Below are 12,923 nucleotides of genomic sequence, written 5' to 3' on the forward strand. Positions count from 1 at the left end.
AACATCCACCAGCATCATCGTTGTACGCAGCCCGGTGTTGGTGCCTGACAGTAGCTGTGCAAATAGTCATTACAGTGAGGCAATCTCACAACTATCTATGTATGTTAAACTAATAAATCAGATACCAGCAGATGACGACAACATAAAAGTCACAGAGTCCTCAAGACCCAAAGCTACTTGACTGTAATCATTATTGCTATCACCTAACATGTTTTTTAGCATTTATTATTTAGCGCCAAGCACATTGTTTAATTCTTACAACTATCCCATGAACAAGGTAGAATTATTATGTTCATTCTTAAACAATCCTTGGTGTGCTCATTTAACGGAAGAGGAAAATGAAGATGTATAGAGATCAGCTCCTTAGCAGCCAGGATTAAGATTCATCTCCTAACTTCCAGACTTTTCTCATCTTTCCTTCCTAAAGCCACTCCTGTGACTCAGCAGAAACTCAGTGATTACAGCAGGAAACAGAAACCCATTTCTGAGGATCCATAAGCTAAAATGAATAAAACAAATTGAGATTGTTAAATCAACACAATTCATATGTACTGCATAAAACTGGGCATGGCACTCCATTTATCTGTCCTTCAAAACATTAAAGCCACATGCCCAAGCGTTAGTGTCTAGAGGAGTGTGTATCTTGCTTATAATTACTTGTTTGTCCAGTTTTTCCCCAAATGAAATCTAAATTAAATAATGAATCAATTTGGAGGTATTGACAGAAGCAAGAATGGTATAAGAATTAAGACCCAAAGAGAAATGATTGTGAAACTTTTTTAAAAAAAAAAAATAGGAAGTGCTGTATAATATAATAAAGGAAGAGGATGAAAATGCTACTGTTAACAATGGTTTTAAAAAAAAAAAAAAGCTCGGCCGGGCGTGGTGGCTCACGCCTGTAATCCTAGCACTCTGGGAGGCCAAGGCGGGAGGATCACTTGAGGTCAGGAGTTTGAGATCAGCCTGAGCAAGAGCGAGACCCCATCTCTACTAAAAAATAGAAAGAAATTATCTGGACAACTAAACATATATAGAAAAAATTAGCCAGGCATGGTGGCACATGCCTGTAGTCCCAGCTACTAGGGAGGCTGAGGCAGAAGGATTGCTTGAGCTCGGGAATTTGAGGTTGCTGTGAGCTGGGTTGATGCCACGGCACTCTAGCCCAGGCAACAGAGTGAGACTCTGTCTCAAAAAACAAAAAACAAACAAAAAAAAAACCAACCTTGAATCTGTAAAGTTGGTTAGAAACCACCCCCTATACCTTTTTATCCCCAAATTTATCCATCTAAAAAAATGGGCAGCAAGTCAACAGACTCTCTGCACTCCTTAGCTACAGGTTCTTGAGAGCAGTGTGTAAACTTTGCAAAGACTGTGATTACAGTCCAGCAGATTCCACTGTTTCCCAAAGTGTACCACACTGAAATATGGATGGTTTTAGGTAATACACAGATTGATGCATTTTGTTTTTATAACTAATGCATTTCTTAGTATGTGTTAAGAAAACATATATAACCAGCACAACAGATGCATCATTGCACAGATATTATTGTTCAGGATGAGTTAAAAGACAAATGTGAGTTGATATCCAGAAAAATATTACATGAAAGATAGTACAGTGGGCTGAGGTTTGGGAAACAGTCATAATGTGTCATTTATAGCTGTGTCTGAGAACCTAGATGTCCGTTGGCATCTACGACAGTGCTCTGTGCATTTTGCTGAGTTCAGAAGGCCCTGAACCAAGCATCCGGTATGGTACCTGTATTGACTGCTTGCCAGCCCACGGAGAACGGAGTCCTGGCTTGGATGACATACATGGTGATGGGGCTGTGGTTGTCAGGCCCGGGTCTCCAGGAGAGCTGAGCAGTGGTGTCTGTGATTTCATCTATGGTCACAGCCTCGGGGGGACCTGGGGGACCTGGGAAAGAGCAGGGTGCTCAGAATTGGAGCAGTGTGTTCAAATGTCTACGTAAATGGTCCACTTACTTGAATGGGTGCTGACTCATTCAATCATTTATTGACCCATGCATGGATCTATCCCTTGTCAAACCCTTTTTGAACACCTATTAGATGCTGGGAACTCTGCTGGGCTCCGAAGCCACAGAAACCACAGAAATGTATGAGACACAGCCCCTTCCTCCTCGAGGCTCACAGTACAACGGGAAGAACTTATATGTAAACAAAGAATTACAACAGAGTATTTGTTTTGATGTTAAAAATACTGGCTACCGTAAGGGCCCACATTCATTAATTCATTCATCATATATTTGTAGATTCCTACTATGGGTCGGGCACTGTTATCTGGGGACAGAGTCATGAGAAAAGACAGATACTGCTCCTGATTTTATGAAGATTACAGTCTGCTGGAAATGGCCATTTCTACCACTGAGAATATGGATTTGGGCAGAAATGGCTTTGAAATTTTGGAAGTCACAGTGTGGCTCTGCGCATTCCTCTGCACTGTAATTGCTAACACTCCCCTTGCCCCCCGCCCCGTATCCAATAGGAGCACAGGCTTGTGGGCAAGGGAACCGCTGTGAAAATGGACGGTGCTCAAGAGTCACAGGGCTCTCCCTTCCCCAGAGCAATTTCAAAATTGGGCTGGAGTCTAAACACCCTCATTTGTAGTTTCTGAAAGTCATACCTGTATTTTTCTACTTATCTTCCCGATGTTCATTGTTTCTTTCCTTGTGCTTAAACCATTGAAAGGGGAGGAAATCAGATTTAAATGAAGGCTGGAGAATCATAAAAGAAATACAGGGATGGAAAGCGGTTGGTGGGCAAAGACAGAATAACAGCGGAGCCGGAGCAAAGACCCAACGCTACCCCAGCTTCCAATGCGAAAGCTCTTACCAGGCAGTTAAATGCATTTTTAACAAGGCACAATTGAACACCTCAGGAGAAAAAGTGATTCTGAGGGGACATAATGACAAGCCCCATGCCCATTCAACAGGCATAAGAAGATATTCCCAGGAGGGGTTTACTAATCCCCAGTATAGCAATCAAGTGTACTGCCAAAATACTATAGGGCCACGTCGCAGGGACAGGGAAAAGAGACGTCTCACAGAGTGGTGAAAAGTTAACGGCACTTTCCTGAAGTTAGACTTTGTTCTAGAATTCACTCCTTTACCCTTTATACGATGCCCTAAATTCTCTTTCCTTTTTTAAAAACCATTTTTATAGACACACAGGTGAGACTAAATTTATCTTCTCCCTCCCACTCCTGAATGAAATGTCTGAAAATCTGTATGCTGGAACTGATTAACTTTCCATGGTGACATTTCAGCATGTCAATCTAATGCCATCTAGATAGGGCTGATGTAACCTTTGGTCTTTGGGAATCTTTTTAACTAGATAAGGTCCAGAAGACAATATAATCTTTTTTTTTTTTCCTTACCAGCTTTCTCATCCTAGCATTCCCCATCTTTTGTCTTTACGGATGCTGCTTCAATGGCCTTTAAAATCTAAGTACCACAAATAGAAAAGGGTTCCCCTGTGAACTTCTCAAAGAATTCGATCAATAGGAAGTATCTGAGCCCATCGGTGGCCACTGTGTAGGAAGGAAATGAAGGGCTGGTGTGAATTTGGCCATTAGAGAGAAGATGGTACTTTCCAGGGTCTGTTGGTCTTTATCTTCCTGCATCTACCCCCTGCTCCCCACTGTGTAGAGATCCCCTTGCAGAATGTTTACCAACTTGGTTTTAGGGAAGTTGGCTCCCTCTTTCAAAATGACAAATGTGCAAATCTTTGTCCTCTGAAAGAAATGATAACATGCTCAGAGGCCCCTACAAGTTTTTGCCCCAGGTAATGGCAAAGGGAATGTTGGTTTGATACCTGTGTCTGCTTCCTGCCATAGCTGCCATTAGACTGCTATAGGTTAAATAGAGCCGGCATCAGAGAATCAAAGAAGCCAGAGCCAAGACTCAGAGCTATTCTAGTTTCAAATATGAAAATCTCTTACGAGTGGTAAAATGCATTTTTGCCTTCCCTCTGTACTGTGGAGAAAAGCTGCAAGGGCAGAGCAGGAGGAGATAAAGTGAAAGATTATGGCTTTAAATGGCACATTAATTTATTGGCCTTATTAACTGATTAGACTAGATTTTCTTTTACACTGCGTTTGCAAATTCCTCTTGGTATTTAATGTTATTTTCTGTGAAATGAAGTATACAATATCATTTAAGAACTTCAAGTATTACTGATTTAAATATTTATTAGTCTAATTTATTGGTGTTTAAACTGCTGATCTGAACATTATCCTAATTAGATAGAGGATAAATTTCAGCAATGGAATTCTTTTGTCCCCAAGGGGAGAGCAGACCCACATTGGCGTATTTTAAAATGGAAATAAACATGCTTCCATAAGTTATTATGTGGGCAGATCTACCTACGTTGAAAGTTTTTCTCTTATCTAGCCCTTATCTGCACCATTACTGAAAGGGTTTTTAGGCAATTTAAAGAGGAACCAAAGCAGACATGTGGATTGCTATTTTTCTTGAACCTCTCTTGACAATTAGTTTAAGTTGCTAACTCCCACTCATTTCACCCCTCACGTTATGCAGAGAGGATATAGCAACACTTTTTGTTGCTTCCAACAATGCCTTGTTCCCTGTGCATTCAGATTCACCCTGCCTCCAATTCTGATACCCTAAATTTTTATTTTCTTGCTTTCAAAGTTCCGCCATGGGCTCAGCTGGCTGGCCTGAGATGCCTCAACACCAACAGTTAGGGATTCCAACGAAGGAGACGCTGGCCAAGAGATGATTTTGATGCTCTGTGATGGCCTCGCTTTTAATACTTTAGAAAACTGCTGAGCATTCAGAGGTTTGATTCTACTGTATACCGTGGGTTCACCAATATTTTAATTTTCGTTTAAAAATAGTTCTTAAAAGTCCGTTTACACTTCCTTTACCAGTTGGTTTGGTGAGACTGGGAATGCCGTCAGCTGGTGTGGCCCAGCCGTGGTGGGCATAGCTGTGAGGTCCAGATTAGGCCATGTTGGTAGTGCTCGAGGGAACCTCCCAGATGCTAGCTTTTACATCAACTCCCAGTTTATTTACTACATCTCAGGAAGTCAGGAAGTGTTTCCCCCCCAAAACCCTATTTTAGGAACTCAACAGCACTACTAACTTCAGGGAAAGAAAGGCAACTAAGAAAAACCTGGAGACGATTTTACTTAATCCAATGTTATACCAGTGGCCTAAAATACGAATTCAGGTTAGCCCAGATGAGACATAAAAAGTCACAGTGTGATCCCTCTTTGAACTATTTGCTTTTGTTAATCTGAAGTTATTCTAAAAGGTCATATCAACTCCAACAGCCATAATCAGGGCACTCGAAGGAGTTATTTTTAGTATAAAGTAACTGGATTTGCTCAGGGCACTCTGTGGCAATCCCCTGTGAGAAACTGTACACGCACACAAAGCTTCTGTAGGTTGTAGCCACTGTTTAGAATGTTCAGCTTCTGCCTGACTTCATTCCATAATTCCAAACCACTAAGGTATTTAGAACTCTGTACTAGAGGAGATATCACAAAAATACTTTAAGGACAGAAAAAAAAAATAAAAAAATAAAAAAAATAAAATCCAATACCTCTTACAATCAGGTCTGCAGCGGCAGATAGCTTGTCCACACTTGTCTGGACCATGCAGACATATTTCCCAGCATGCTTCAGTTGGATGTTTCGGATCATCAAATCACCAGCTGAATCCTGCTGATAAAGTAGGGGAAAGTGGCTACAATTACTTTTTAATGAGCTCTAAATATCATTATCACATGAAGGACACTGTGACTAATGGATTTATTTTACACTGGCTGATGAAAACATTAGTGATGCAATCCATGGCCTATTAAAAATATGTGAGCCTGTCTGAGAGATAAGAACACCAACGTTTTCACTACACACCTTTGACAAGACCTCAGGTGTCTGGCTTCTCTGGGTCTCTGGAGCAGTTTGCCACCCATGTTGGAAGCATTTAAACTTATGTAAGGTGACTCCTGATTTAGTCTCGCGAGTTTCTTCAGACATGCCTTCAGCCTACAGCCTTCACTGGCATTCTAACACTTTGGAACTCTATATTTGGAAAAAGGAAGGAAGCCCACATTTGGAGGCATCTGCATTTTACTGCACAACCCTGTCTTGTAGCCAGCATTTTGATTGCTCCCAGGTTTGAATTAAAGGATTATGAGGATCAGACTCTCCAAGGAAATCCTGCATCACCTACTATGGAACAGTGCTAATTTGTTTTCTAAATGCCAAATGCATGTTTGATGAGCAGATGAATAGGACTAATCACATACCGGTATGGATGTCTCTGTGCCCCAGAAATATTTCTCCACTGTTTGCCAGTACTTTTAATAAGTATGAGGAGATGCTTCCACAGGCTATCACAAAGGCAGCACTTTAACTGAAGAACACTGCTACACCTTGGAGTTTGGTTTCATAGCCCTGTTAATTAAAAGCTTGGAGAACAGCTGCTTCAGCAAGAGACCACCCTATGGGCCAGATTTGGGAAGCTACACTGCATTCTAAACTACTCATGGATGACAAGATAATTTAGGGTACATTGGTCCACACTCGTTTTCCCATTTCAAACTATAGACCCTTGTGTTGCTATTCCCCCAGTGACAGTAACTATGGATGATGCTTCATGGTATTGAGTATATGACTGGCACTTTCCACGTGCTTTACTTACATTGACTCACTGAATATTCATACGTCTTATGGTGCAGGTACTCTTGCTATCCTTATTTTACAGACGAGGAAACTCTAGCACAAAGAGGTTAGGTGACTTGCCTAAAGCCACTGAGCTAGTAAATGGCAGGGCCAGGATTTGAACCCACGCAGTCAGCTCCACTCCCTGTTCTTAATGATAATGCTATTAATATACTACCATCCAGAAAGGTTTTATCCTCATTCAAAACTAATGTGTACTTATTTTCCTTCCTTTGTTTAAGCAAAACACATCAAACTCAGATTTACTGAGGACAATGGAAGAGATGGAACTACCAATTATGAATAGGTTTAGAAAAGAGGCAAAAGCACATCGTGAAGGAAGAGCTACAGTTTTGGTACTTAGTTGTTTGTCTTAGGCTGATCCCTGTTGTGTGATTTCATCTGTCTTTTAATCTCCCCGAAGACCTTTGTGCTAGGTTATGAGAATCAAATGAGATTTTATGTTGTAAGTGAAATCCTTGTGAAAACTGTGAAGCACAGAGTAAATCTAAACTGGTGTCATTGATGGTCATGATCAATTTTCTTTGTGAAACAATCATGTCAAAGACATGAAATCACATTTAGGAAGAGCTGTAATTTTTTTTTTTTTTTTTTAGCCCAGAAGCCCTTTTATTTACAACACTTGGGTTCTCATCCAGATTCTTCTGTTTACTGATCAAGTCCTATAATTGCTCAGTAAAATGGGAAAATAATTGCTAACCTATTTCATAGGGTTTCTGTGAGGATTAAATAGCTAGTACACTCATTCCATGGTATACACAAAGGAGTGGTTCCAGGACCCCAAGTGTACCAAAATGCTTGCATACCCAAGTCCCACAGTCAGCCCTGCAGAACTCATGTATATGAAAAGTCAGCCCTCTGTATTTGCAGTTTTAGCATCCCACAAATATTATATTTTCAATCACGTTTGGTTGAAAAAAATCTGCATATAAGTGGGCCTGTGCACCTCAAACTCATCCAAGGGTCAACTGTATATAAGAAAGCACTTGATAACATGAATAGGAACTTTGCAAATATTAGAAATTATGATCATCATTATTATGATTTTTATTATTACTTATTTATGTAAGACAATTCACATGTTGGGACTTTGAGTATAGGCTCAAATAAAAAACATGCCTCACAAGAGAATGTGTGCAGGGAAGGTGAGAAACCACATTGTTTTTAAGGTGGGAAGCCAAATTCACTTTAAGGCAATGCCTACACTATCTCAATAATTCATTTTATTCACCAAAGGCTTGAATGTGAAAGAAATTTGTAGCCTGGATATTTCATAGCACAAGAACCTATTAACAGAAATATGTGATTTCGTGAATTAGAACATATTCTGGTTATTTACAAATTCTGAACAGACTTGTATTTTTTAAAGTAAAACTGAAACAAAGAAAAAAATAAAAGTCAGGCCTGAGGTAAGAGTCTCACACAAGGAGACCACAATAATTTTCTCTTTCCCTTTGAAGTCATCCAAACCAAACTGTTAACTAAGATCTATATTTTTTTATGTTCCTAACAAAAAGAACACAACGGCTTCAGCTTATTTTCGGTAGTTTGTTCTGTTTCTGAAAGAGCACTCTGGGGTATCAGAGGACAAGGAAATAATAACTTTTATAAAACCTCAGTAGGCTGACTCCACCAAGCATCATTTCCTCCATGCTGACCGGGGAAGTAGAAATTGAAATGGGCTTGACTTCAGAATTGTATATGAGTCTGAACTCCACAGATATAAATGATCCTCATGGCTCATATGCTTAGGTCTCACACACTGTAGTTCTGTCCTTAATTTGCACTTATTTTTTTCTTTTTTTCTGTTTTCTTTTTATTTTTTTTTTGAGACAGGGTCTCACTCTGTCACCCAGGCTAGAGTGCAATGACGTCATCATAGCTCACTGCAGCCTCAAATTCCTGGGCTCGAGTGATCCTCCTGCCTCAGCCCCCCTGTGTAGCTGGGATTCCAGGCATGTGCCACCACGCCCAGCTAATTTTTTAATTTTTTTGTAGAGATGGGATCTTGCTATGTTTCTCAGGCTGGTCTGGAACTCCTAGCCTCAAGTGATCCTTCCACCTTGGCCTTCCAAAATGCTGGAATTAAAGGTGTGAGCCACTGTGCCCAGCCTCACATATTTCTTAGCCATAGTTGACTGGTGTTAGCACTAGTTTCACAGAGAAAACACATTTTCTATACGGAAGGTGAATGAGAGCAACCCTACAGATAGGTCTGTATAAAAGGTGGTCATCAGTGCTAGAGTCCAGTAGAGTGTCTTCAAATGTGCCACAGCCCTGGCATTAGTCCAGCATAAAGGTCATATGCGTCTGGCAGGACACCCATTTTGACAGTCAGGTATTAGTTTTGATTGGCTGGTGCCCATGCCATTCTGGGAGATCGTATTTTTTTTTTTTCTTTTGAGACAGAGTCTCGCTCTGTTGCCCGGGCTAGAGTGAGTGCCCTGGTGTCAGCCTAGCTCACAGCAACCTCAAACTCCTGGGCTCAAGCAATCCTCCTGCCTCAGCCTCCCAAGTAGCTGGGACTACAGGCATGCGCCACCACGCCCGGCTAATGTTTTCTATATAAATTTTTAGTTGGCCAGATAATTTCTTTCTATTTTTAGTAGAGACGGGGTCTTGCTCTTGCTCAGGCTGGTCTGGAACTCCTGACCTCGAGTGATCCACCCGCCTCGGCCTCCCAGAGGCCTCCCAGAGTGCTAGGTTTACAGGCGTGAGACACCGTGCCCGGCCGAGATTGTATTTTTAATATTTCTGCTGCCCAAGAAATTGGTTTTAGTGTGAAAACAAATATTCTGCTTAATTTATGAAGAATTTTCTAGATTTATGCTTTCCTGTTATTACACTCAATGTTATCCTTCTTTCAATTAATACAACCCTTAAAGTTGATCAAGTACTTCTCTTGTCATAGGCATTGGGCTATGTACTTTCTTAGACCTCAAGGTATTTAATATCCTCAATGTCCTTGTGAAGTATTAATAGTCAATATTTCTTTCACTTAGCCAAAGTTATTAAGCTGAACCATATGAAAGAGGTCCAGAATGGTCACTATTGGCAATTTCATCCCATCTTTCTCAACCAGGGTTCCAAGAGAGAATCCCCAAGGAACCGAGCCATCCTCTGATGTAATGAATTAACTTCTCTCCTCTGCATCTAAAGTGGTACCATTCAGATACTATCCTTGGTGGGAATTGAGAAAATAGTCATTCAAATAATTTTTGATGTTCTGACTCAATTGAGAAGCCTTGTTTGAGAAATGCAGCATGAATGTAATGAACAGGACTTGTACTACAGTGGAGTGGAAAATATGCCCCCAATATATCATACGGATGACGTGGTAAGCTTTAGGGCATTTATTCTCCACGTAAGGGGGGATGGACAAATCAGATTCTTATGAAAGCACAGAGAGTAGGGAGGGCTTTTCAAATCATAGGACCATTTTTATATTCTGTCTTTTGGCTGGACCCCTCCATGAGAGTGGCAGCTGGAGAGAATCTTTATTATCAACGGGAATGTAGGGCTGTGTTAGAGCAGAAAAAAAATTTTTTGAGGACTATTGTGATAGATACAAATCGTTTCATGATTTAACCTCTTTTTGTTATGTATTCAATGATAATACATATTTTTATGGAAAGTAAGGCATTTTGAAAATTCAACCATTTGAATTCAAATTATTATACCTGGAAATAATAAATAACCCAATCAGACTTTCAGATTGACAAGAGCCCTAAATTCACAAAGAGGAGTCTTCTACAAGACCAAAGGGAGTTTAATTAGCAGCCTAAAAACATATAAGGAAATTATTCTTAAGCTCTTTTCTTAATCAGGTTCCATGGCATACACTATGATATGGGGCACAGAGCTTGGGATTTGAGGTTTATAGCTGAGTTCTGCAATTTAGCAGCTATGAGACCAAGGCAAGTCATACAACTCTGTGAGCCTCAGTTTCCTAATTCATTAACAGGAATGAATAACTACCCTGTAGGACTGTTGTGCAGATAAGAGAGTAGTCCTGCCAAATACACAAGATACTTGAACAAAACTATAAAATAGTAACTTTTATGTATGTTTTCAAGTTAGTCTAAACAAGTTAGTTTGAGTCAGTTTCGAGAAGTTCAGTAACATACTGTGTTTCGGGTGGATAGTTTGACTTTAATACTTACCCCTCCGACTCTTTCAAAGTGGTCCCCGTCTTTGTCAAAGTCTATCAGCTGTCCATTAAATGACCACGTGAACACGATGTCCAGCGAGTGATCGTGCGTTACCTGGCACGGCAGAACGATACTTTCTCCAACGGTGACATCCATGCTGGAAGGGGGCACCATCACCCTTGTTGGATCTGGAGAGTTAAAACAAAACAAACACCACCAACGGCAAAGCCTGTGAGCTCCTGTGGAAATAAAATGTGGAATCCAAGAGCAGGATGAAGTACTAAGTAATTTTGCTTTATTTTTTCTTAGGCTGTGACTGGCACTGGCAAACCTCAGTCATCTGGGAGGCTCAGGTTCAGGTCAGGAGGTCATTTTTAATGTGAAAAGATGAAAACACTCATTATGTGAACCTTCTCAGAGCAAGAGAACTCAGCTGGGGAACACAAGGGTTAGATCTCCGAAGACGCTCATGGAAGAGCTTTCTGGCAGCCTCCTCTGACTGACCTCTTTGAAAAGGTTTTCATACCTCTCCAGTTTCACTAGAAAGCTACATTTCTGCTGAGTGCAAACAGGAAAATCCATGTTGATTTGAAGTTTGTCAGGCTTTTTGTTTTTTTCTATTATAACAGTGGTAAATGTTTTAGTACAGGAAATTTAGAAAATTCAGGAAAATTAAAAGAAGGGACAGAACAAAAACCAACCCCCCTCCAAAAAACACCCAACCCAGATAAAACATCTATTTTCCTTTTGGTATAATTTCCCCCAGTCTTTTTGGTTCATAGTTTTTCAGTTGTTGCATTTTACATCGTTTTAAACATGTGACACATACAGTGTTCCTTTTGTCCCTACATAATATTAATATCATAGAGATACGTTTATACCTATAGCAACATATTTTTATAATCTGCATAATGTGGTATTGTTTGTAGTTTTAACCATTTGAAACTAGCAGGCATTTTCGCAAATTTTATTAGAAATATAATGTAATTATAAATAGTGCTATAATGAACATCGTTGATAAAATGATATATGTATGATATTTCTTCAAAATAAGAACTACCAATTAGTTTTTAAATTCACCCTTTACATTATAGTTCTCACTGGGCATAGAATGAGCTTGCTTAGCTGAGGCAGTTTATAAACTCCAAAACTACATTCACACACTTGTAGTCCCTTAATTTTTTTTTTTTTTTTTTTGAGATGGGATCTCACTCTGTTGCCCAGGCAAGAGTGCAGTGGCATCATCATAGCTCACTGCAGCTTTGAACTCCTGGGTTCAAGTGATCCTCCTGCCTCAGCCTCCCAAGTAGCTGAGACTATAAGCACACAGCACAGTATTAATTTTTTTTTTTAATTTTTTGTAGAGACAGGGTCTCACTATGTTGTCTAGGCTGGTGTTGATTTTGAACTCCTGGGCTCAAGCAATCCTTCTGCCTTGGCCTTCCAAAGTGCTGGGATTATAGGCGTGAGCCACCCCACCCAGCTTGTAGTACCTTAATTTTCACTGCAATATGATTTAATAAATGGTGTCAGAGAGTACAATGGTGAGAAGCAGTTTGAATTCAATACAAAGGCCATATATATGCTTAAAGAATAATATTCCAAAAATATCTATGTACTAAAACTAAACCAAACCAATCAAACAATTACAAAGAAGACAAATCAAAACCAAACAATAAAAGAACATTGGTTAATTCTCTTTCAGGCTGTGAGGTATACAAATATTTATTAAGTGAACCCCTTGGATTAAAATCCAGCTGGGAATTTTGAAATTATATCTCATAGGAGAACTTTGATGGGTCTTCCTTCCCTACAACCCATACTAAAATTTCCTTTTTAAACGGAATATTTAAAATATTTTTTTTACCCTTTTATCCAAATACAGAAAGAAAACATCTTAGGTTGTTAGAAAAGGGAAATCTCTGTCCTAAATAGATTATAACCTATCAGTGGGATATACTTTTGCTGTTTTCTGAAAATAGAAAGAGATCATGATAAGTGGATTAATGCACTTTTAGTCACTGCTGGATGAGTCACGTCCA

At 39.8% G+C, this 12,923-nt stretch overlaps 1 protein-coding gene across 1 annotated transcript in view; it reads right to left on the reverse strand.

Annotated features, from left to right (window-relative positions):
• CNTN4 (contactin 4) overlaps positions 1 to 12,923 on the reverse strand; it is a 434,888-nt gene that overhangs the window by 19,995 nt on the left and 401,970 nt on the right. Inside the window, exons 12-14 of the mRNA XM_045530432.1 lie at positions 10,894 to 11,069; positions 5,587 to 5,707; positions 1,757 to 1,915 (exon numbers count right to left, since the gene is read on the reverse strand). Of these exons, the coding sequence (XP_045386388.1) occupies positions 1,757 to 1,915; positions 5,587 to 5,707; positions 10,894 to 11,069 (456 nt within the window). The remainder of the gene's footprint in view (positions 1 to 1,756; positions 1,916 to 5,586; positions 5,708 to 10,893; positions 11,070 to 12,923) is intronic.

Source organism: Lemur catta, chromosome 18 (assembly GCF_020740605.2).
Source record: "Lemur catta isolate mLemCat1 chromosome 18, mLemCat1.pri, whole genome shotgun sequence".
In the NCBI taxonomy this organism is placed as follows: Eukaryota; Metazoa; Chordata; class Mammalia; order Primates; family Lemuridae; genus Lemur; species Lemur catta.